This window comes from Phycodurus eques, chromosome 11 (genome assembly GCF_024500275.1).
Source record: "Phycodurus eques isolate BA_2022a chromosome 11, UOR_Pequ_1.1, whole genome shotgun sequence".
Taxonomy (NCBI): Eukaryota; Metazoa; Chordata; class Actinopteri; order Syngnathiformes; family Syngnathidae; genus Phycodurus; species Phycodurus eques.
In genome coordinates this window covers 28,722,821-28,749,916 of record NC_084535.1, presented here as the reverse complement: position 1 = coordinate 28,749,916, position 27,096 = coordinate 28,722,821, and the positions used below count along the sequence as shown (strand labels likewise).

Here is a 27,096-nt window from a genome sequence, read left to right as displayed (position 1 = left end):
AAATCTCCCTCTGGATTAATGACAGCAATTTCAATAAATAATATATATTTTATACAGTGGGTACGGAAAGTATTCAGACCCCCTTAAATTATTTTTCACACTTTGCTGTGACACTCATTTAACTCTGGTGCTGTCCATTTCGTCTGATCATCATTGAGATGGTTCTACCCCTTCATTGGTGTCCAGCTGTGTTTGATTGTACTGATTGGACTTGATTAGGAAAGCCACACACCTGTCTATATCAGTCAGACCTTATAGCACACAGTGCATGCCAGAGCAAATGAGAAATCATGAGGTCGAAGGAACTGCCTGAAGAGCTCAGACACTGAATTGTAGCAAGGCACACAGATCTGGCCAAAGTTAAAAAAAATATTCTGCTGCATTTAAGGTTCCGAAGAGCACAGTGGCCTCCATAATCCTTAAATGGAAGACGTTTGGGAGGACCACAACCCTTCCTAGAGCTGGCTGTCTGGCCAAACTGAGCAATCGGGGGAGAAGAGCCTTGGTGAGAGAGGTAAAGAAGAATCCAAAGATCACTCCAGAGATGCAGTCGGGAGATGGGAGAAAGTTCTCGAAAGTCAACCATCACTGCAGCCCTCCACCAGTCGGGGCTTTGTGGCAGAGTGGCCTGACGGAAGCCTCTGCTCAGTGTAAGACACATGAAAGCCCGCATGGAGTTTGTTGAGAAAAAAAAAAAAAAAAAAAAAACACCTGAAGGACTCCAAGATGGTGAGAAATAAGATTCTCTGGTCTGATGAGCGCAAGATAGAACGTTAACGTATAAATTAACTTCGATAATTTTAGCAAATGGTTGCAATATAACAAAGTGAAAAATTTAAGGGGGTCTGAAATACTTTCCGTACCCACTCGATAGATACAACCCCAATTCCAATTAAGTTGGGACGTTGTGTTCAATAAAAACAGAATACAACGATTTTCAAATCATTGTATTGTTTTTATTTTATTTAATACACTACAAAGACAATATATTTAATGTTCAAACTGATAAACTCTTGTTTTTAGCATATAATCATGAACTTAGAATTTTATGGCTGCAACACGTTCCAAAAAACTTGGGACAGGGTCATGTTTACCACTGTATTACATCACCTATTCTTTTAACAACATTCAATAAATGTTTGGGAACTGAGGTCACTAATTGTTAAAGCTTTGGAGGTGGAATTCTTTCCCATTCTTGCTTGATGTACAGCTTCGTATTTTACGCTTCATAATGCGCCACACATTTTTAATGGGAGACAGCTCCGGACTGTAGGCAGGCCAGTCTAGTACCCGCACTCTTTTACGACGAAGCCACGTTGTTGTAACACGTGCCGAATGTGGTTTGGCATTGTCTTGCTGAAATAAGCAGGGGCATCCATGAAAAAGACATTGCTTGGATGGCAGCATGTTTCTCCAAAAGCTGTATGTACCTTTCAATATTAATGGTCCCTTCGCAGATGTGTAACTTAAACATGCCATTGGCACTAACACAGCCCCATACCATCACAGATGCTGGCTTTTGAACTTTGCGTCCATAACAGTCCGGATGATTCTTTTCCTCTTTGGCCCGGAGGACACGGCGTCCACAATTTCCAAAAACAATTTCAAATGTGGACTTGTTGGACCACAGAACACTTTTCCACTTTACATCAGTCCATCTTAGATGAGGTCGGGCCCAGAGAAGCCGGCGGCATTTCTGGGTGTTGTTGATAAATGGCTTTTACTTTGCATTGTAGAGTTGCAAGTTGCACCTACGGATGGAACGCCAAACTATTTACTGACGTTGGTTTTCCGAAGTGTTCCTGAGCCCATGTGGTGATATCCTTTACAGATTGATGTCGGTTTTACAGATTGATGCCGCCTCTGTGCTCAGGCCCCTAAAGAGTGATCCCCACTGCTTGGAATAAAAACTGCATTGACAAAGTAAGAGAATTAAAGATGGACTTTTCAGCATCAATCCAATGTCAAGCGCATGAATTTGAACTGGTTTTATTTGATCTTTAGAAACTGTCCTGCGAGGAGGACATGCAGCACCTGTCAGCAACAACTTGAGTAAAATTGTTGGTCAATCGAAAAAAAAAACGCATTTATTTTCACATGAGTTCAAAGTCTGTAACATTCAGGCTGATGGGCACACGACTTATACCAGGAGTGTCAAACTCATTTATGTCACGGGCCACTAACTTCCCTCGGAGGGCCACGATTACTATGAACCCATATCAAGGAATTATCACCTCATATAATTACATACAGTTCACACGACAAATTGATGAACAACCAGTTTTGAAATCAGAAGACTCAAAAAACCATCTTTCAACTCTCTCTCTTCTTTTCAAAGGGAAATTTGTAACAAAAAATGAATCTCTCAACATTGTTACACCAGAACACTAACAATTTTGATTTGCATTTGCGCGCCACATAAAATGATGTGGTAGGCAGGATCTCCCCCCCGGGCCACTAGTTTGACACCTGTGACTTTTACAGTATATCAAAATATGTAGTAAATTTGCAAACAAAAAAGACTCCAGCCTATCAGTTAAGTTAAAGCCAAAGCTTTAATTCTGCATGTGTTTTGCCTGTTCTGTTTGGGCCTATTCATGCCCAAGTTTTATTTTTACCGCGATAGGCTTGCGCATGTCCCAGTACGTCCATTTCGCAGAAAGACACACCCACTGTGCGATAAGCATGCACAGTACAGGAAATAGCCACTGAGCAGAGTGCTAAACCGAATGAGTAGAATCCACAAAGTTTGAATCAAGCCAACTGGACTGTTGTTTGTTGAAGACGTTGGGCGAACGTCCTGCGAAGCTTAAACCAGAAATATGGACGTATTTTGATTTTTCAGTACTGTTGGGCATGCAATAAACTGTTTGTTGATGTCCGCCATCAACAAGTCTGATGAAGTCATGTTCCAAACAGAAGCTTGAATACGTTCCATCAGCACTTGACCCTTTCCTCACTAAATTCAAATAATACTCGGCAAATTTGATTTTGAACGATATGGCATCTTCACCTGAGATGTAAGGGATCGCATAAACAGGACCAAATTAAAGATAAGGGCGACAACCTGAAACAGTGAACTCAAAACAATCCTCGAGTGGGCCTGTGGCCACAGATGATAGCACGCACAACTCAGAGTAAAAAATACTAACAGAACGTGAGAAATTGAGGAAAGACAACCAAGATGAACACGCAAAGCGAGACGAGAAACGTCTTTATATGGACTGAGAGAAGATGTGAGAAAATTGGAAAACAAAGTGCTAACAGACACCACCAGACACCCTTCGCTACCTGATGCACAGAAATACTCGACTGTGCAGTGTCAAGATATGCAGAGGAGATCACGCCGAAATAACATGAACATCTACTGTGTGCCAGAGGGGAGCGAGGGAAGGGATGTGAAACTATTTGTACACTAGTTGTTTAAAACTGCCCTCTCGATATTGGCATTGAGAGGGCGCACAGAGCCCTCACCGCCAATCCCAGTGCTGCCACGTGCTCTCATTGTTAAATTTCTGGATTACCCTATCAAGGAAATTATACATCATAAATTTCGGGAGCAGAGGACAGCCTGGACTGGAGCCGCAATGTACCACTCTGTGAAACGGACAACAGCAACACCCCCCATCCCCCTCCCTCCCCTCCTACAATGGAGGACGTGTCACCAACCGCCGCCCAGGATACAATGGGGACTGGGTTACTCACGTCTGACGACTCCAACTGAATCAGTTTTGTTTGTGGAAGTCGACATTGTTCTGTAACTGTTTGCTAGTTTTTCCAGTTGTAAAAGTTCCTTTCGTCCTGAGATTGGAAATGGACCAATTTTATACCCGTAATGAATCCGTGCTTTATGATCTATGGGTGAAATGGAAGTGTGTGTAATGCAACAAGATGAACAATATATATAACCTGTGTTTCTTATAATGTTAAAGGCTTGAGTATTCATATTCAGCGAAAAAAAGAGCTGAACAAATTTAAAAAAACTTAACTGTGCCATAGCGATGCTCAAGGAAACCCATCTTTCAGAAAAGGAGCATGTAAACCTGAGGAGAGGATGGGTGGACCAGCAGAATAGCTCCCCCATTTATTTTTGTCATGAGAAAAACTTAGACAAAGAAGAGTGATATTTAATGGTAATAGGAAGAATAGGGGGCATTAAAATGACACTACTTAATTTATATGCTCCAAATGAGGACAACCCAAACTTATTACATCATTTATTGCAGATAAAGCGGGAGGGAATGACATTGATAGGGGGAGATTTTAATTGTGTTTTGAGAACATCGGCTTATATGCTCCCTAATGAAGCCGTACGGGGGGGGCACAAACCAGTGCAAACTGTCGGCCGGTCCCAAGCCCGGATACATGCAGAGGGTTGCGTCAGGAAGGGCATCCGGCTTAAAACTTTGCCAAACAAATATGAGCGTTCATTTAAAGAATTCCATACCGGATCGGTCGTGGCCCGGGTTAACAACGCCTGCTCCCGGCACCGTTAACCTGCAGGACGCCGGTGGAATTTCAGCTACTGTGGGTCGAAGGCGAAGGAGAGGTGGGAAGCGGGTTCTTCGGCAGAAAGAGAAAAGAAAAGCACAGAGCCTAGAATTGAATGAGGGGACTTGGAATGTTGGGACTATGACAGGAAAATCTCGGGAGTTGGTTGACATGATGATTAGGAGAAAGGTTGATATATTGTGTGTCCAGCAGACCAGGTGGAAAGGCTATAGGGCTAGAGGTTTAGGGGCAGGGTTAAATTATTTTACCATGGTGTAGATGGGAAGAGAAACAACAAAAAGAGACAAGATGGGAAGAGAAACGACAAAAAAAGACAACACATTGACCACTTTAAAGGAAGAACAGACAGATATTAAGCAATTTATTTACCTATAAAGCAGAGGGGCAGCTTCGATTCACAAAGTATTATGTATTTGGCAACAGGGCTAGCTGGCTGTTAGCATTTCGACTGTGTAAATAACAATCAAGTTACAATTGCCACTTATTATCAGGAACCACATAGGACAGAAAGCTACCCAGATAAGATGGAACAAACTGAAAATCTCCTTAATTAAGCTTGGTAAACTGACGAGAATGATCAAATAACGTGCCCAATTACAATCGATGAGAAAGAGCATTTTGCATGCTCAATCATGGCGCCTAACTGAGTGGTCACATCGATAACGAGCTCTCAATCTACTGTCTATGTCTTTGTGTTTTTCGTTTGTCTTTGGAGACATTACGTGACTTACACAAGGGAAGACTTGCTAAACATTAGGGAGTCTACCCCGGAATTCTTTTGTTGGAGTCACTCACCGGTGGAGTGGCTGTGATCTATGGTGCACAGGGGGAAAGTGAGCCGGAGTGGGGGTCAAGCTCCGAAAGAGAGGATTCTGAATGCTGTTCCCGTCAATTCACCACGCAAATCTACGCTCTCTACCCAACAAATTGGACGAGCTTCAACTTCTCACAAAGACTAGGAAAGACTTCGGACGTTCTACCGCCCTGTGCTTCACGGAGACATGGCTATGTGAACGCGTCCCCGATGGCGGCGTAATGATTCTGGTCAAAAGGTGTCGGAATATGCTTTTATGTCAACGAAAAATGGTGGACCGACGTCTCAGAGCTAAACACAAACTGCAGCCCGGACTTGGAGTCGCTGTTTTTGAACTGTAAGCCATTCTACTCGCTGCTCGAGTTCGCCTCTTTCATTCCTCCTCAGGCTAACATGAACAAACATCGCACTGCTAAACCTCGCTGACCAAGCAAACCAACTTGAAAAAAACACACCCAGATTCACCCCTCATTATTCTTGGGGACTCTAGCAAAGCTAAACTCAACCACGAATTCCCAAAATACAAGCAGAACATTGACTGTCCCACCAAGGAAAACAACATTCTCGACCACTGCTACGCCGCGCTAAGTGACGCACTACTGTGCAATCCCCCGTGCAGCTCTGGGCTCGTCTGATCACTGCTTAAGTCACTTAATACCGACATACAGGCACAAATGTAAGTGTGCTAAGCCTATGGTGAAAACAGTGAAGTGGACCAATGAAGCAAGGATAGAACTTCAAGGCTGTTTCGACTGCACAGACAGGCTGTCTGTGAAACTTCAACTGGCAGCCTGTGTGTGTACCAACATATCGCACTTTCAATAATAAGCCATGTTTCACTGCCAAACTTCGGCAACCTCACCGGGCGAAAGAGGACACCTACCAAAGTGGGGACAGAGCCCTGTACAATCGCGCTACAATTTAGCTGACAAACGTAATTCACACCGCAAAGAGAAATTATGAAAAAAAGATGGAAAAACAGTTTACTGCCGTCTAAGTCAGTCTTGCGAGGATTAAAATCGCTAACCAACTACAAGTGACAACCCCCCCAAGCAGAGAATAAAGGATGAGCTGATGACTTGAACACCTTCTACTGCAGATTTGAAAAGGTCACTTTCATATCCCACACCCATCCAGCCGTACCACTGACCTCCATCACACTTCTGAGTTGACCATTCATTAACAGGATGTGAGCCGCATCTTCAAAAGACAAAAAGATCAACAAAGCGGCGGGTCCAGACCTTGTGCCCTCATCCTGCCTCAAAGTCTACGCTGACCAGTTCGTTGCAGTCTTCAGAGGGATCTTCAATAGATCTCTGGAACTGTGTGAAATACCGTCCTGTTTCAAACACTCCACCATCACATCCCAGTCCCCAAGAAACCTGCAATGTTGGGTCTGAATGACTGCAGGCCTGTCGCCTTGACATCTGTGGTCATGAAATCCTTTGAACACATGATGCTGGACCATGAGGACTGCCAGAAAAATCGTCAGTACCCTCCTACCCACCTTAGAGGACATGCACGCTGCCAGACAAGAGCATGCAAAATCCTCATGGACCCCACCTCTTCCAGCCTTACCAGTAACCTTTTATTCCTAAGTGACTGTCCGTAGTGTGTTATGTTTTTATGTCAAAATGGCTGTCTATTGACTTACGAGAGCGGCTCCAACTACTGGAGAAAGAATTCCTTGTGCGTTTGTGACATACTTAACAAATAAAGAGAATTCTGATTCTGAAACGAGTCAGCCAGCCACCAGGCGGCGAAAGTATGGTTAAGGCTTCATCTTAAGGGCTGGCACAGCACTCCGTGGGCAACTTCAAAATCCATCCATCCATTTTCCGAGCCGCTTCTCCTCACTAGGGTCGCAGGAGTGCTGAAGCCTATTCCAGCTATCATCGGGCAGGAGGCGGGGTACACCCTGAACTGGTTGCCAGCCAATCGCAGGACACATACAAACAAACAACCATTCGCACTCACATTCACACCTACGGGCAATTTAGAGTCTCCAATTCGTGCATGTTTTTGGGATGTGGGAGGAAACCGGAGTGAAAAAAAACAAACAAACAAAAAAAAAAAAAAACACACCAGAAGTAAATGGAGAGGGAAATCACAACTGTCGGCTTCTTTGCAGTTTGTGACTGTGCACGTCTGAGCAATGGTCAAGCAGAACACCAGAGACGTACCCTTCCGATTACGATGGGGATTTTCAAATGAAAAGTCAGTGCTTACAGCCTAATGTTATTGCATTTTATGCATTAAATGTATTTGCTTCCATTAAGCTGTAATTCGTGCCTGCACTTTGTAAGAGCATATTTATTCAGTTAGCCCTTGGTAAAGTAGAAATCTTGGGTTACTTTTTTTTTTTAATCTTTCATTTATTGTTATTTCGAGACTCGTTTTGCATTATAAACTGAAATAGTTTGTTGAAAAGTAGCGCAATAAAAATTTAGTTTTTTTTTTTCCCGAACGAAGAATAATCGTGACGCAAAAGTGTTTACAATATTGATCAAAATAATCCCAATTATTATTTTGTCCATAATCGTGCAGCCCTACTTTGCATCCCGTGCCAATGCATTACAAGTCACTAATCATTGCCTCCATTGCACCGTGTCGCTATCAACAAGGGAGGACAAGGGAGAAGAACATAAACGCGGCAGCCAACTATCCTTTCCCCCAACGTCCATCTCCCCTGCTTCCCGTACACGTCTTGTTACCTTCATGCCCCCCCTCCCCCCCCCCCACGCATACAAGTAATTGTATGCATTTATTTTTTTTTTTTAAACTTACAGTACGCAGGGGAAACAAATTAGGTCATTGAAAGCTCCCCACCCCCCACCCCCTCCATGTCCCACTACAGCAATTTCAACAATGTATCTTTTATAGTAATAGTTATATTTCTAAACTGCACAGGTTGTGCTTTGAGCAGAAGTATGGACTGGTATGGATGCTTCCATACCTCCACAGGAATGTCATCAGGGCCATTTTTCATCCTCTTTAATGCCTTTCTAAGTTCCCCCTTACTCATCATTGCCACTTCCTGGTCCACCACACGAAGTCTTCTACTCTCCCTTCTCTCTCATTTTCCTCATTCATCAACTCCTTGAAGTATTCTTTCCATCTAATTAGCACACAGTCAACATATTTCCATCTATATCCTTAATCACCCTAACCTGCTGCACTCCTTCCCATCTTCTCTCTCTCGCCAACCTGTAGAGATCATTTTCTCCTTCTTTAGTGTCCAACCTGCCATACATGTCATCATATGCCTCTTGTTTGGCCTTTGCCATCCTCTACCCGAAAAGATACACAACACTCGTCATGTCTCAGCTTCCACCACATGGTTCTCTTCTCTGCCTTTGTCTTCCTAATCTTCCTCCCCACCACCAGAGTCATCTTACACACCACCATCCTATGCTGTCTAGCCACACTCCCCCCTACCACTACCTTACAGTTGGTAACCTCCTTCAGATGAAATCCTCTGCACAAGATGTAATCCACCTGCGTGCTTCTACCTCCGCTCTTGTAGGTCACCATATGTTCGTGTCTCTTCTGGAAAAAAGTGTTCACGATAGCCATTTGCATCCTTGTTGCAAAGTCTACCACCATCTGTCCCTCCAAGTTCCTTTCCTGGATGCCGTACTTACCCATCACTTCTTCATCACCCCTATTACCTTCACCAACATGTCCATTACAATCTCCACCAATTACGACTCTCTCTCTGTCTGGGATGCTCAGAACTACATCATCGAGCTCCTTCCAGAATTTCTCTTTCACCTCTAGGTCACATCCTACCTGTGGGGCATAGCCACGAATCACATTACACATAACACCCTCAATATCAAGTTTCAGCCTCATCACTCAATCTGATACTCTTTTTACCTCCAAGACATTCTTAGCCAACTCCCGACTCCATTTCTCTTCCCATCTACACCATGGTAAAATAATGTAAACGCTGCCCTAAACTTCTAGCCTTACTGCCTTTCCACCTGGTCTCCTGGACACACAATATATCAACCTTTCTCCTAATTATCAAGTCAACCAACTCCCGAGATTTTCCTGTCATAGTCCCAACATTCAAAGTCCCCACATTCAGTTCTAGGCTCTGTGCTTCCCTCTTCGCTTTCTGCCAAAGAACCCGCTTTCCAGCTCTTCTTCTTCTTCTTCGACCCACAGTAGCTGAATTTACACCGGCACCCTGCAGGTTGACGGCGCCGGACGTTGTTAACTCGGGCCACGACCGATCCGATATGGAATTCTTTGGATGAACGCTCATATTTGTTTGGCAAAGTTTTAAGCCGGATGCCCTTCCTGACGCAACCCTCTGCATTTATCCGGGCTTGGGACCGGCCTACAGTTTGCACTGACTTGTGCCCCCCATAGGGCTGCATTAGAACCATCAAGGATGATCAGAAGAAATGGACAGCACCCAAGTTAAATATATGCGTGTCACAGCATAGGGTCTGAATACTTATGGCTGTGTGATATTTAGGTTTTTCTTTTTTTTAATATATCTGCAAAAATTTTATCAATTTAATTTTTTCTCTCTCAATATAGGGTGCTGTGTGTATATTAATGAGGGAAAAAAATAAAATGATTTTCGCAAATGATTGCAATATAAGTGAAAAATCTAAGCTGATTTTTAGGGCGTTTGTTGGTGGCTGAATGTTTTTCGTAAGATTTTGAAATTTACTAATTATAGTCGAATTCTGTTCGAGAAATTGCTGTCTTCCTCCTCAAACTACGTTTTTTTTAAAAAAAAAATTTTTTCAAATGTGATTTTGGGTCCAAAGTGTTGCTATAGAATGTCAAAATTTTAAAAAAATGAATGTGAAGTATAGTCATACGTGAATTGTAGTCAAAGAGGGCCAATTTGACCCTTGACTCCAGAGGGTTGAAACCTATTCGGTGCCATTGATGCCTTTTAAATTCAAATAACCATGTTAACATGTAGGACTGGCAGTGTTAATTGAACAGCATTTATATTTATAGTAATTTTGCTGATGACAACCTGGTTAGTGCTGTCACTTGATGAAGATCCTGTAGATTCTCAGTAAATTAAAGTGAAACTAACACCAAGACGTTTCAAAAACTGAAAAGAAAAGGAAAAAAAAATTCAAGGAAAAAACACACTTTCGAAATTATCTTATTGTAATTATTTGGGAAATGAATTTACTTTTGGGGAAAATAGTTGTGTAACCCAAACTTTGTATCGCACGACTTCTGCTTCGTGTCATGCAGTTAAGTTCATTTAATCAGTTACACATTTGAATCTACTGCCCATTCTTTGTTTATAACATATAAACCTTGCTGAAAACTCTTCTTTCATTGAAACTCGATAGCCTCTCAGATTTTCATTAATTATGCAGTTCATATGGATATTATAAATGCATGCTGAAAGTAAATGATGCTTTTTATGAAGTCAATTTACAATACAAATATTACATATTTAAAATAAGATGTCTGAGGGCTTACCAGTACTTCTGTACTCAAACAGAAAGGGGTCAGCTTTGATGGGGATGAGCCCTAATCTCTGTGCCAGCACTTCATCTTGGACGATAGATGTGTTGTTATAAATAAAAACCTTTTCAATAGCCATGGTGGGGACCTAGAAGCACAATGAAACAAATATACTCATGTAAAGCAACATGGCAATGTGCACCAAGCACTATAATTCGGCATGGGATGGTTACCGGTGTGGAGGTACACCGTGGTTTGCAAAGTCACATTTCAAAAGCAATATGATTTTCCATTATACTGTTCCTGTGGTCTGTTTTTTTTCAGAATCAGAATCATCTTTATTTGCCAAGTATGTCCAAAACACACAAGGAATTTGTCTCCGGTAGTTGGAGCCGCTCTAGTACAACAGACAGTCAATTGACAGAACACTTTGGGGACATAAAGACATTGACAAAAAACAATTGTGCAAAAAGATGCAGAGTCCTCTCGCACTTAGAGCAGTTCGAATGACTCATATTGCAATAGTCCGGTGCAATGACCATTGTGCAAAGGGCGCCGAGACTTCAAGGAGTGTATGCGGTTTAAAGTGACGAGTAGTGCGATCATCTGGGACAATGTTGGTTGTGCAAATGTTACAGATACTCCTCAATCAGTGTGCAAATGGAGGAGATGCTACTCTGGCATGATTGGCCAGTATATGCAAATAGTGCAGCGTGGCGAGACAACTACAGTGAGTGCACGAGTAATACGTAATTGGCCCCACAGAAATGTGACAACGAAATCAAGTCAAAAACTTTCCAGCTTGTTGTAATGGAATTATAGGTTAGGTGTTTAAGAAGTTGATCGCAAGAGGGAAGAAGCTGTTGGAATGTCTACTAGTTCTAGTTTGCGTTGATCGGTAGCGCCTACCTGAGGGAAGGAGCCGGAAGAGCCGGTGACCGGGGTGCAGACGGTCCGAGAGGATTTTGCACGCCCTTGTCTTAGTTCTGGCAACGTGCAAGTCCTCAATGGTGGGTAGGGGGGTACCGACAATCCTTTCAGCAGTTTTGATTGTCCGTCGCAGTCGGAGTTTGTCCTTTTTTGTAGCGGCACCAAACCAGACTGTGATGGAAGAACACAGGACTGATTCAATGACCGCTGTGTAGAACTGTCTCAGCAGCTCCGGTGGCAGGCCGTGCTTTCTCAGAAGCCGCAGGAAGTACATCCTCTGCTGGGCCTTTTTGAGGACGGAGTTGATGTCGGTCGCCCACTTCAGGTCCTGAGAGATTGTAATTCCCAGGAACTCGAAGGTCTCGACGGTTGACACAAGGCAGCTGGACAACGTGAGGGGCAGTTGTGGCGAAGGATGTCTCCTGAAGTCCACGATCATCTCTACAGTCTTGAGCGTGTTCAGCTCCAGGTTGCGCCGGCCGCACCGCAGCTCCGGCCGCTCCGCTTCCTGTCGATATGCAGACTCGTCACCGTCCTTGATGAGGCCGATGACAGCGGTGTCATCTGCAAACTTCAGGAGTTTGACAGTCGGGTTCGCTGAGGTGCAGTCGTTCGTGTAGAGAGAGAAGAGCAGCTGAGAGAGGACACGACCTTGGGGCGCCCCAGTGCTGATGCTGCGTGCGGATGAGGTGCCCTCCCCCAGCCTGACCTGCTGTGTCCTGCCCGTCAGAAAGCTGTAAATCCACTGGCAGATGGCAGGTGAGACGCTGAGCTGGAGAAGCTTGGTTGAAAGGAGTTCAGGGATGATGGTGTTGAACGCTGAGCTGAAGTCCACAAACAGGATCCTCGCGTCGGTCCCTGCACTGTCGAGGTGTTCTAGGATGAAGTGCAGTCCCATGTTGACTGCATCATCCGCAGACCTGTTCGCTTGGTAGGCAAACTGCAGGGGGTCCAGCAGGGGACCTGCGACACTCTTGAGGTGGTCCAGCACGAGACGTTCAAAGGACTTCATGACCACAGATGTCAAAGCGACAGGCCTGTAGTCATTCAGACCAGAGATTGCAGGTTTCTTGGGGACTGGAATGATGGTGGAGCGTTTGAAACAGGATGGAACTTCGCACATTTCCAAAGATCTGTTGAAGATCTGAGTGAAGACTGGAGCGAGCTGGTCCGCGCAGACTTTGAGGCAGGATGGGGACACATGGTCCGGGCCTGCCGCTTTGTTGATGATCTGTTGTTTGAAGATGCGTCTCACATCCTGTTCATGGATCGTTAACGCAGAAGTCAGAGGTGTGGTTGTGGTCGCGGGTGCGGCCGGGTGGGTGTGTGGTGTGAAACTGTCCTTTTCAAATCTGCAGTTGAAGGTATTCAAATCATTGGCTAGTGTGCTATATTTCTCAGCTTGGGGGGATCGTCGCTTGTAATTAGTCAGCGATTGGAATGCATGCCAGACTGATTTAGAGTCGTTCGTGCTAAACTGTTTTTCCAACTTTGCTGCATAGATCCTCTTTGCAATGTTAATTTCTTTAGTAAGCTGGTTTCTAGCTCGATTATACAGGGCCCTGTCCCCGCTCTGATATGCATCTTCCTTAGCTTGGCGAAGCTGCTTAAGTTTGGCAGTGAACCACGGCTTGTTGTTGTTGAATGTCCGAAATGATTTTGTTGGTACACAAACCTCTTCACAGAAACTGATATAGGATGTGACAGTGTCCGTATATTCATCCAGGCTGCCAGCTGAATTTTCAAAGACACTCCAGTCTGTGCAGTCTAAACAGCTTTGAAGTTCCATCTTGGCTTCATTGGTCCACTTTTTGACTGTTTTCACTGTAGGGTTCGCACATTTAAGTTCTTGCCTGTACGTCGGTATTAAGTGAATCAAGCAGTGATCAGACGAGCCCAGGGCTGCACGAGGTATAGCACGGTATGGTTTTTTTAGCGTAGTGTAGCAGTGGTCTAAAGTATTATTTTCCCTGCTAGGACAGTCGATGTGCTGCTTGTATTTAGGGAGTTCGTGGTTGAGTTTAGCTTTGTTAAAGTCCCCGAGAATAATGAGGGGTGAGTCCGGGTGTTTTTTTTCAATTTCGTTGACTTGTTCGGCGAGCGTTAGCAATGCGGCGTTCGTGTTAGCTTGAGGCGTAATATAGACTCCAACCAGTATGAACGATGCAAACTCACGTGGCGAGTAGAATGGTTTACAGTTTAAGAACAAGCGACTCCAAATGCGGGCTGCAGTGTGTGCTGAGCACCGTGACGTCCGTACGCCATTTTTCGTTGATGTGGAGGCATATCCCGCCACCCTTTGTTTTCCACGATGATTGCATGTCGCGGTCCGCTCGATGAATGTTGAAGCCGGGAAGCATGACGGCGCCATCGGGTACAGCGTCGCAAAGCCAGGTCTCCGTGAAGCACATGGCCGCGGAACGTCCGAAGTCTTTACTGGTCTTTAACAGAAGATGAAGCTCGTCCATTTTGTTGGGTAGGGAGCGTACATTCGCGAGGTGGATCGACGGGAACGCCAATCTGTGTCCTCTCTTGCGGAGTTTCACCTGAATGCCGGCTCGTTTCCCTCTGTGGCAGCGCTTCCGCCTCCATGCGCCGAAAACCGCGGACGCCGCTCCGGTGAGTAACTCGGGGAAAAAACTGAGCGGATTTTCGAAAGTTGGTGACAGAAAGTCCGGAGTAGCCTCCTTGATGGTTAGCAGGTCTCCCCTTGTGTAAGTGAGTCGTGTAAGGTCTCCAAAGACGGACGAAAAACACAAAAACAAAGACAATACTAGAGAGCGCGTTACCGTTGTTTGTTGTTGTTTTTCGAAATCGCCAATGACAAAGAGAGCACAGGCAGCGTGCACCTAACAGTGACAGAACCCCTCCCGTTGTAGGTGTGGGCAGTCAATGAATTGAAGTATTTGTTATTGTTGAGCTGCAGGTTTTTGCTCACTACATTTTAATTTCATCAAAATTCAATTCTCGTATTTATTTTAATTTAACATGGTACACATTTGCTAATGTACCAAATATACCAAATGTATAAAAATAAAATAGGTTGGGTTTAAATGGAAAAAGTGATTTACCCAAACGATTCAAAATTATACATTCTTGAGCTGTAATTCCTGCTGTAAATAATATAATACTGTGAAAGAATGATATTGAATGAATGATGAAGATTGTGCGAATGTCTGTACACCCGATGTATATCTGAACAACCAACAACAAAAAATTATCACAATGCTTTTAATGTTGCTGAACCATGCCTAATGCATGCAAGTAAATCCATCCATTTTCTGTGACAGGGTCGCGGGTGAGCTGGAGCCTCTCTCAGATGACTTTGTACCTTGAGGTGGAGTAAATCCTGGACTGGTCACCAATCTATCTATCTAGTGATAAGAATACATCATAAAGTAAAGTGTATTCTAATATCTAAAAGTTCAATGCAGTGCAGCATATAGTACCCTCCAAATGTATTGGCACGGCAAGGTCAGTTCCTTTTTTTTTGTCGTATACTGAAGACATTTGTGTTTCAGATCAAAAGATGAATAAGAGAAAAAGAAATCTGAATTCCAGCTTTTATTTCATGGCATTTACATCTAGATGTGTTAAACAACTCAGGACAGAGCACTTTTTTTTAAGCCTCCCACTTTTCAAGGAGTATTGGAACGTGACTGATGGGTGTTTCGAGTTGCCCAGGTTGCCTTTTAAATGTATTGCTTAAACATTAGATAATGCCAAAGCTTTGGGTCTCACCTGTGAAAACTGCATTTGCTGTTAAGCAAACGAAGACCAGAGACTGTGTCTATGGGAGAAAAGCAAACCAATTTGAAGCTGAAAGAAGAGCTAATCAATCAAACTACTACCAATAAACTACTGGTGTACTGAGCAACAGACATCCAACAGGTCGGCCAAGGCTATCAACAGCAGTTGATGACAGAAATATTGTGAGAGCTGTGAGGGAACACCCAAAGACAACAGTCAGTGACATTACTGCACACCTCCACAGGGCAGGGGTGAAGGTATCACAATCCACCGTTTGAAGAAGACTTCGAGAGTAGAAATGCACACCACCATCATCATCATCATCATCATGCAGCAAAAAGAATCAGTAGGCCAGATTGGATTTTGCAAAGAAGTACAGAGATGAGCCACAAACGTTTTGGAACAAAGTTTTCTGGACTGATGAGACCATGATTAACCTCTAGCAAAGTGATGGGAAGGCCAAAGCATGGAGAGGGAAAGGATCTGCATCTTCCAAAACACACAAGCTCATCTGTGAAGCATGGTGGAGTTAATGTCATGGCTTGGGCTTGCATGGCTGCTACTGGAAAGGGCTCACTCGTCTTTATTGATGATGTAACTCATGAAGATAGCAGCAGAATGAATTCTGAAGTCTACAAAACCATTTTGTCTGACAATTTCCAGAAAAATGCATCCAAACTAATGGGGAGAAGCTTCATCATGCAACAAGACAATGACCCAAAACAGTCAACACAACAAAGGACTTCATTGGGTGGGGGAAAGTAGAAGGTCTTCGACTGGCCAATTTAATCACCGGACCTTAACCCAATAGAGCATGCATTGTACCTCCTGAAGAGGAGACTGAAGGGAGAAACCCCCAGAAACAAACAAGAACTGAAAGAGGTCACAGTAAAGGCCTGGAAAAGAATTTCAAATGAAGAATGCAACAGTCTGGTGAAGTCAATGGGTCGCAGGCTTGATGAAGTTATTGCAAGTAAGGGTTATACCACCAAATATAAAACGTAAATCACTTTCAGTTCATTTAATGTCTGTTCCAATGCCTTTGCTCATTTAAATAGTGGGTGGCTTCAAACAAAAGGTGCTGTCTCCTGAGTTGTTTAACACATCTAGATATAAATACCATGAAATTAAAAGCTGGAATTCTGAACTGTTGTCTCAATCTTTCGAACTGAAAGCCAAAGGTCTTCAATATACAACAAAAACAAAGGACTTGACCTTCGCGTTCCAATACTTTTCGAGGGGATAGTTGTACAATTCAGTATAATAGAGTGCATTCACCCAGCTACTCTTCCTGCTCTCGTACAGTGCAGATGCTTTTCCGCTTGCTGCTGGTTCTTTCGCCTCTGTTTGCATTTTTTCTTGTTGAAAAGCTTGTTTTCTTCTTCCAAGGAAATTGGAAGAAGCGACTCCTGGATATTTTTAAACTTGTGGGAATGTACATTTTTTTGAAGATGCAGTCAGTTGTTGCCATTTTCCAATATATCTGTTTTTTTTTACCCCCTTACGCGCGAGCGTGGCCTACTAATTAGCACAGGACTGCTATTGGCAACAAGACCAGCAACATGATGCCTCTCAACCCCGCTGAGGACTATCATGGACTGCTACAGAGGATGTCAGTCCACGAAACAAAAATTCACCACCTTGAAGTGTATGTGGATGTAAATGGACAGTCGTGGAATGAACCCAAACTACCGACGTCTCAAAAGACAGCCACGTAGAGTAACAAAGAGGACTGATGTGGACTGTGGAAGCAGTAATGGATCATCCAGCAGTTCCCCCTGGAATTTACTGGGAGCAAAGCCCAAAGATATGGGACAACATCGAAAAGGGAGGACACAACACCAGCAGATTACCGATGAATCCTGCTGGCCTGCATTGCGTGCTGCTTCAACCCCGAGTGAGCATCCGTGGACGGTCATTAAGACAAAGGACAAAAAAAGAGGACACGAGTCAATGCAAAACATTGACATCAGATTTACAAATAGATTTGAGCCACTTTTACAAGACACTGCCAAGAATGCTCATCCTCCACCACCACTGAAAGGTATGAAACTCAATCATACGAGAAAAAAATGGCCCCCAAACGTTAATAGTTGGTGATGGAGCTGTCTAGGATGTGAAACGTTTTTGCACTGAGAAGAACACCAAAGTACTGTGTTTTACCAATGACATGGTGTCTGATATCTCCCAAAAAAATCCTGGATATCACTACTGGGCACCCAACTGTGAAATCTGTCATTATACACACAGGGGCCCTGGATGTTGTCAAGCAGCAATGAGAGATCCTGAAGCGAGATTTCATTGGTCTCCTAACAAAAGCGCAATGTTTGGATGCTGAGGTTTTCATAAGTGGACCTCTCCCAAACGGTACGAGTTTGAGATGAATGTTTCAGTAGACTCAATCAATTAAGTAAGTGGCTCAAAGAAGTGTGTACTGCACTATCCGTGAATTTCATTGACTATTTCCATGTTTTTTTGGGAGCACAGGCATCTTTACAAGGCAGAGGGTTTCTGTCTAAATAGACAAGGGGTTAAGTTGTTGGCTGCCAACATTTTTTAATGTGTGTGTCATTCAGCAGCCCGACAGGAAAACACTGGCTTTGTTGACACGGCTAAAGGACAAAAAGATGCAGTTGTTCCCAAACAATCGGAGGAACAAGAGATAAGGCGACATGAGGCGCAGATGGATTTATCAGCGTCACTCAGCCAATCGAAGGAACAAAATGAGATGACCCAACACTTTGAATCTCCACACACCTCCATGCAGGATGAAGGCTTTTGTCAATATTGGACTCAAGCCCACACCACGCCAAGATCTTCCTCCAACCCCACCTCGCCTGAAACCACCGTCCACTAAGATGCAAAGGGCCCCTCCTCTACCTTGTGAAGAATCGTATCTGCAAATCTGACTGATATCTGCGGGGTCTTTTCCAGAATAACTCAGACCCATATGGAGATGAGGCATTTTTCATCCTGTAATTACAAGGGACAGAAAGCTGGTCAAAGAAATAAGACACAAAAAAAAGTAGAACGACAAACTTCGTGAGGATAAAATGTGAGTCTATCAAACTATTGCTCTCCAGTTATCTCTGCGAGACTAGTTCTCTTCAATATCAGGTCACTGGGTAATAAATCAATGTTGATGAAAGACATCATTACAGCAGGGAAATTACTAGCTTCACACAAAATCCCAACTTTGCTCTCTCTCACTCTGACAAATGCATTAAACATTCACATTCACATTTTTAACCCAGCAACACATGATGTTCTATTTCCCTTTTCGTACGCCTACTTCTCTTCTATTCACCATTATTAGTGTTATTTTCCCTCTTTAGTTAGACCCCTTTGTATGTTTCCCTCTAGATCCCTTGTAGATGTAATTAAATATTCTATAAAATTCCACTCTGGTGAAGAAGAATAATAATCACCTTTTATTGTCATGAACATGCATGCATGCACACGAAATTTGTTCTCTGCATTTAACCCATCACAGTGAACACATACACATGTTAGTGGAACACACTGGAGTAGGAGGCAGCTGAAGCGCCCAGGGATGTGTTTTGTGTGGGTTGAGTTGAACAATGAACCTCTGTTGTCTGGGACTCAAAATCTTATTAAATATAGCAACCTTCAGATTATGAGACTGATAAAAAGGTTTCGTCACTTTCCCTAAATTTTATACATAAAAGGTGATGTGGTTCCCCTTTACGAGACAAATTAGTTTGATTTTAACGATTAAAGCGTAAATCGGACTCACCCTGAAGTGAACGCAGGCGTTTACCTGTATCTTTTTCCAAATTAATTAAATTTTATATAATCCCCATAGATGCTACAACGCGGAACTAGGAGTCCCCTTCACATGGGGGAAAAAATATATATATATTTCTTTTTTTTTTATAAATGTTTATGGATAGCATACGCTTTGGCGTTGTCAAAACAATAACGCTCATGAATATCGATTGAGGAATAAGCAAGTTCCGACTTAATTTCAGTGTCGATGCATTGCCTTCTATGGAAACGTCAAAGTCCCCAACATGGCTGCTACATAGGCACGTCGGTTAGCCGGGATGGAGTACATAACCATTCATATCTATGGTTATATGGTTAGCCAAGACGTCTGACATACGTCAGTGTAACCGGTGGTCCAGTAAATCGTGTACTGACAGACAAAGGTTCCGCGTTTGTTTGGAAAGCAAAGAGCAATTAAAATGCGTCAATATTTTTTAGGCACTAATTGTTTTGTAATTATATCAATCCATCCATCCATTTTCTTCCGCTGAAACCGACTCCGGGTCGCATTGGCAGTAACTTTAGCGGGGAAGCCCAGACTTCACTCTCCCCAGCCACTTCATCCAGATCTTCCAGGGGGACCCCGAGGGATTTCCAGGCCAGCCGGGAAACATAGTCTCTCCAGCGTGTCTTGGGTCGTCCCCGGGGTATCCTCCCGGTGGAACACACCCAAAACACCTCACCAGGGAGGGATCCAGGAGGCATCCTAATCAGATGCCCGAGCCACCTCATCTGGCCCCTCTCAATATGGAGGAGCAGCGGCGCCACTCTGAGGCCCTCCCGTTACTACCCTCACCTATGGTCACGTGACCATAGGTGAGGGTAGTAACATAGATCAACCGGTAAATTGAGAGCTTCGGCTTTCGGTTCAGTTCCTTCTTGACCAGCACAGACCGATACAAAATTTGCATCACTGCAGGCGCGACACTGATCCACCTGTCCATCTCCCATTCCATTCTTTCCTCACTCGTGAACAAAACGACAAGATACTTGAAATCCACGACTTGGAGCAGGATCTCATTCCCAACCTGGAGAGGGTACTCCACCCTTTTCCGACTGAGGACCGGGTCTCAGATTTGAAGGTGCTGACTTTCATCTCAACCTCTTTACACCCGGCTGCGAACCACTCCGATGAGAGTTGGAGATCACGGCTTGATGAAGCCAACAAAACCACATCATCTGCAAAAAGCAGAGATGCAGTACGGAATACAACAAACTGAACCTCCTCTACACCTCGGCTGCACCTACAAATTCCGTCCATAGAAGTTATGAACATAATCAGTGACAAAAGGGCAGCCTTGGAGGAGTTCAAATCTCACCGGAAACGAAGCCAATTTACTGCCAGCAATGCGGACAAAACTCACGAAAAAAAAAACTCGCGCCCACTACATGCTGTGATGCAGAGGGTAGACTGACTGACACCACACGCTGTCTCTTGTTAGTAATTCTATACCGGTTCCAAATCAAACAGAAAAGTTACATTGTGTAATATAAACCAAAGCTATTACTTGTTTGTTGTACCTTTGGATTTTTGGATTATTCTTTCACTTTGTGACCTTTAAAATCTCAGAAGATGGATAAAACTGATCTCTTTCACTCGATCTTGATCATCTGAAAATCACGTGATTAGATTGGTACATCCCTAGTGTGTATGTATCTATGTACATGTATGTACTATATGTATGGATATCTGTGTGCATGTGTGTGAGAATGTATGCGTGCATGTATTATAATAATAAAATGTAAATTAAATTATATCCCCTAGTTATTTAATAATAATATTATAGGGTTATAATTGATCATTCTTTATTAAACAATGTAACTTTTCATGGTATTTTTAGTAGCAGTATAATATAAGTGGCTGAAAGAGAAACGCAGACTGTGTGTTGTGTGCGTGCGTGACACACACAACACACAGTCTGCCTTCCCTGAGTGTGCTTTAAACTGTTTGATGACCCAAGTGTATTTTATTGTAAAACGAAACACGCAACAAACAGAATTACATACATTGGATATTTAATTACAAGACACACAATTCTTGAAGAAATCGTCGGCTTAATGCTAACAGTCAATGGAAAACCCCATTGACATGCTCGCTAGAATTAGCATTAGATCACGGGGTGATTTATTTTCAAATAACAAAGTTATACACAAACTAGTAACATATCCAGACAGGTAATAACAATACTTGCAGGCATATATTCATCCTAATCTGTGAAAATCTACGTGTAGCTCAATGCATGTAATCGCAACACACTGCCCCTAAGAGGCCAAGGCGCGCACATCTCATTGTTGCCCCCTGACTGTCTGAAATTAAATCAGACAAAAATGTTCCTGTTTTAAGTCCATTAGAATTACCAACATTAGATATGGTAAATGCTACATATTTGTTTCGATTTCTATTTTTTGTAATATTTTGATTGTTTTGAATTTATTTTTTGTTGTTCTTTGAAGTTATATTTAAAAATGAGTTAGGTAGTTGAATAAATTCTATAGCTCGCTACTAATACTATAGCTTCTTAGCACCCTCTAGGTAAGTAAGTCGAAAGCTTTTTTTTTCCTCCATTAACTGTCCAGCAATCAAGATTTCAAATGTCATCATGTAACTGCATCCAGACAGAAAACCAACCTCTGCAAGTAGGATCCTTCTGAAGGCATTGGCAATAGCTGCATCGATTCCCACCATGTCAAACTCCATCAAGTTCTCAGTCAGCTGTGCAACATCAATTCTGAAGCTCTGCAAAACATGTTCACATGAAATTACTACAGCACACTCACGACTAAGGCCTGGTAAACACGTAGGGACTTTGCAAATCTTAGATATTTTTTTTGTCCGTGACAAAACCCCACACGAAGAAAATATATGGCATTTAACAGTTTGGGTCGTATTGTGTGTGATGTGCTCCGATAATATCAAAACGGAACACTACACACAGATACTTTTCCCATCGCTGATCTCGAAATCTCACGCGATCACACATGATCTCACAAAACCGAAGAAGAAACACTTCAAGCTTTCCACCGATGTTTCCCGAACGTTACCGTAGCTAGGACCTTGTAAAATGGCGTTGTCCACAAAAAACTATTTGCTTTGGAAAATACCTCCTGCCGTCTGGGAAACCCACTTTCATACAAAAAAACGACATCGGGTAAGAAACGTTTGTTTGGGTCGTTTCCTTTTGTTGAGTCAGGGTGCTTATTTGATTAGAATTATTCTTTTTCACGTCACAATTCATGGCGTCATGACTCGGGAGAAGTCGGCTCTCCCCACACACGAAGACATTTGGTTGTAAATATTGAACACATGAATCCCCTTAAAACACATCAGACCTAAGGACAATTTAATAGGATAATCTTATAAGATTTAAGTTTGTCTGGCGTTTGACGTGCTTGGTCGGAAGGGGAAAAATCAGCACAAAAACAAGCCGATTGTCTTTGTGTGTGTACCGGGCCTTTGTTGATATCCATCCATCCATCCATCTTCTACCGCTTATCCGAGGTCGGGTCGCGGGGGCAGTAGCATTAGCAGGGACGCCAAGACTTCCCTTTCCGCAGCCACTTCATCCATCTCTTCGGGGGGGATCCCGAGGCGTTCCCAGGCCAGCCGAGAGACGTAGTCTCTCCAGCGTGTCCTGGGTCGTCCACGGGGTCTCCTCCCAGTGGGACGTGCCCGGAACACCTCACCGGGGAGGCGTCCGGGAGGCATCCGAATCAGATGCCCCAGCCACCTCATCTGGTTCCTCTCGATGTGAAGGAGCAACGGCTCCACTCTGAGATCCTCCCGGATGACCGAGCTTCTCGCCCTCTCTCTAAGGGAGAGCCCGGACACCCTGCGGAGCAAACTCATTTCGGCCGCTTGTATCCGGGATTTTGTTCTTTCGGTCACGACCCGCAGCTCGTGACCATAGGTGAGGGTAGGAACGTAGATCGACCGGTAAATCGAGAGCTTCGCCTTGCGGCTTAGCTCCTTCTTTACCACAACGGATCGATACAAAGTCCGCATCACTACAGACGCTGCACCGATCCGCCTGTCGATCTCCCGTTCCGTTCTTCCCACACTCGTGAACAAGACCCCGAGATACTTGAACTCCTCCACTTGGGGCAGGATCTCATCCCCGACCTGGAGAGGGCACGCCACCCTTTTCCGACTGAGGACCACGGTCTCAGATTTGGAGGTGCTGATTCTCATCCCAGCCGCTTCACACTCGGCTGCGAACTGCTCCAATGAGAGTTGGAGGTCACGGCTTGATGAAGCCAACAGAACCACATCATCTGCAAAAAGCAGAGATGCAATACTGAGGCCACCAAACCGGACCCCCTCTACGCCTCGGCTGCGCCTAGAAATTCTGTCCATAAAAGTTATGAACAGAATCGGTGACAAAGGGCAGCCTTGGCGGAGTTCAACCCTCACCGGAAACGAGTCCGACTTACTGCCGGATATGCGGACTAAACTCTGACTGTGGTCGTACAGGGACCGAACAGCCCTCATCAGGGAGTTCGGTACCCCATACTTCCGAAGCACCCCCCACAGGACCTACCCGAGGGACACGGTCGAACGCCTTCTCCAAGTCATATAAAAGCGACAACCGTCATATAATGGAGGATAACTGTATCTGTATTCCGGTGGTGTTAAGTTGATGGGACTCATTGTTGCAGGACTGGGACTTATTATTTCCAGACGTTCATCCTGGGACTCGCACGGAAATGTAAAATGAGCTGAAATGAGCATTTAACACGTCACAATTTTACTCAAAATATATTCTTCTAAAGGTGCTCTTGACCCGGGCCCCTGCAGAGAATTTTTTTTATTGGAACATAAATTAAGCAATCTGTCAGACTGAAGAGTACAGTAAGGCAAAATCAACAAATTGTCTTCATGCAGAAAAACATTTATTTACACTGCTCAAGTACACGTTCATGTAAATTTGCCCAATTTCTTTGCAATTTTGTTTTGGCCTCCAACTTGAGCCAGGCCCATCTCCACCTGCACCTGATGCCTGCTTCAAGCTGTGCCACATGAACAGCATCCTCCTCTTTAAGTACTCTCATTCTGGGAAAGAATTGACGAAAATCATTGTGTGTTTCACTTCCTTTTTCCCAATTACCAAATTCAAAGGCTCATCCCAAATGCATCCTCCAGGAAAATATTAAGTACAATATTTTTCTGTTTTATTGGCCATTTCTGAATTTGAAGTTAGTTCATTCTGTGTTGTGACATAATCCCTAACATCGCTCTGTTGCTTAATACATTTAACATTAACATCCGTAAACTAGTGAGATAATTGTAGGCGCGTTTCCTAATTAATGCAAGATGTACTATCGGATCAACTCGTCGCCCATGTTACGTGTGCTTCGCGGTTCCGCTGGGACCATAACCAGGGCCACGACCCGCAGCACCTCAATGCGAAAATGCAAAAGACCAGTGCAACGAATACGACACGGGCTGATCTGATGAGCAAAAATGTTGCTTAAACATAAGAGTAGCAATAGAGGCTTGTCCGCTCCAGAGGTAAGTAGAGGAGCCAAATGTTGTACTCAAGTAAGAGTACTGTTACTTGACAATGTGACAAGTAAAAAGTAGGCCTCCAAAAAATGTCTTGAGTCAGAGTAAAAAGTACACAGTTATATATTACTCAAGTACTGAGTAAATGGCACAAACAATGAATTAAAAAAATCAAATCAGCAATTGACTGCATGGTGTTTTCTCAAGTTATAAGTTAGCTGAAATATCCACGTTTGGGCAGACAGTGCCAGACAAATACGACAATACATGAAAGCTGTTGTTTTTGTTCATTTAATTGTAAACAAGAGTAGCACGCCGTTGCCTTCATACTAACGACGACCTTCCCAAAATGGTGGACATTTAGGCACGACTATCAGCCAGGCTGGCTTATCGAGTGTTAATACCTCAAGCCCAATAGAAGACGTTCTGTGAGGTCATGTGACTTTCTTTTGTCGTTTGATTGGTGAACTCGACTTAAACGTCAGTAGCGCTTCAATTAGATTGGCGCAAACAGCGCCCAATGCGGAAGTCGAAGTCTCACGCATGAAATAGTTGAGAAATACATAATTGATCAATCAAAGTAGCGAGCGACATTGAGATCATTCTATAGGAGTAAAAGTACCGTGACCGCGAGCTGCAAGTGTTCAAGCAGTACAAAACAGCCTCTGACGACAGCGACACAACCCCCCCCCACAAAAACTCATCGGATCAATACGATTCGCGTAAATGGCCTATTTTGAGTTCAAAACAGCGAATTTCGCCGAAAGCATGCACTGTATGCATGCATGATACCACTATAAATTTGCCTCGATCAGGTGCTCCTCGGAAGATTTCTGACAGATGACTGCAAAGAATAATCAGAAAGGTTGTCCAAGAGCCAAGGACCACCTGTGGAGAGCTTCAAAATGACCTGGAATTAGCACGTACTGTTGTCACAAGGAAAACAGAGTAATGTACCCCGCTGTCATGGCCTGTATGCACGCTCATCACGCAAGATCACATTGCTGGAAAAAAAAAAGCATGTCAAAGCTCATTTAATGTTTGCCGAACAACACTTGGACAAGCCAGTTAAATACTGGGAGAGTATAGTCTGGTCGGGTGAGAGAAAAATTCAACTGTTTGGATGCCATAATGCACACCACGTTTGGAGGAGAAATGGCACTGCACATCACCCAAAAAGCACCAGACCAACAGTGAAGCTCGGAGGTGGGAACATGATGGTGTGTGGCTGCTTTCCAACAAATGGTACTGGTAAACTTGACATTATTGAAGGAACGATGAATGGGCAAATGTCCCGAGACATTCTTGACAAAAACTTTCTGCCATCTTGGAGGATGATGAAATTGAAACAACGGTGGACATTTCAGCAGGATAATGATCCAAAACATACTGCCAAGGAAACTCAATTGGCTTCAAAGAACAAAAAGGAAAAAAAAGCTGCTTGAATGGCCGAGCCAATCACCTGACTTGAATCCAATCGAAAATCTATGGAAAGAACTGAACTCAAGGTCCATAAAAGAAGCCCACGGAAGCCTCAAGATTTGAAGACTGCATGGGCCAAAATCACGCCAGCGCAATGCATGCGACTAGTTTCTCCATACATGAGGCGTCTTTAAGCTGTCATTGCAAATTAAGTCTTTTGTACAACGGTGCTCACTGGAAAATTCAGAAGCTTCGATACAGTGGGTACGGAAGTATTCAGACCCCCTTAAATCTTTCACACATATTGCAGCAATTTGCTAAAATCATTTATGTTATTTTTTCCCCCTCATCAATGTACACACAGCCTCCCCATATTGACAGAAAAAATCTGTCAATATACAGCCATAATTATTCAGACCCTTTGTTGTGACACTCATTTAACTCTGGTGCTGTCCATTTCTTCTGATCATCCTTGATGGTTCTACACCTTCATTGGAGTCCAGCTGTGCTTGGTTATACTGATTGGACTTGATATACTGGTCGGCCTTAATTCTAAGCGGTATGTGTGGAGAAAACCAGGCACCGCTCATCACCTGTCCAATACAGTCCCAACAGTGAAACATGGTGGTGGCAGCATCATGCTGTGGGGGTGTTTTGCAGCTGCAGGGACGGGACGACTGGTTGGATGAAAACCTTCTCCAGAGTACTCGGGACCTCAGACTAGGTCGAAGGTTCGCCTTCCAACAAGATAATGACCCTCAGCACACAGCTAAAATAACGAAGGAGTGGCTTCAGAACAACTCCGTGACTGTTCTTGAATGGCCCAGCCAGAGCCCTGACTTAAACCCAATTGAGCATCTTTGGAGAGACCTGAAAATGGCTGTCCACCAACGTTCATCATCCAACCTGACAGAACTGG

General features: G+C 43.8%; 1 protein-coding gene across 1 annotated transcript in view; it reads right to left on the bottom strand.

Annotated features, from left to right (window-relative positions):
- The window catches only part of polr1c (RNA polymerase I and III subunit C), a 43,339-nt gene that overhangs the window by 13,676 nt on the left and 2,567 nt on the right, over positions 1 to 27,096 (bottom strand). The window contains exons 3-4 of the mRNA XM_061690594.1: positions 21,882 to 21,989; positions 10,799 to 10,931 (exon numbers count right to left, since the gene is read on the bottom strand). Of these exons, the coding sequence (XP_061546578.1) occupies positions 10,799 to 10,931; positions 21,882 to 21,989 (241 nt within the window). The remainder of the gene's footprint in view (positions 1 to 10,798; positions 10,932 to 21,881; positions 21,990 to 27,096) is intronic.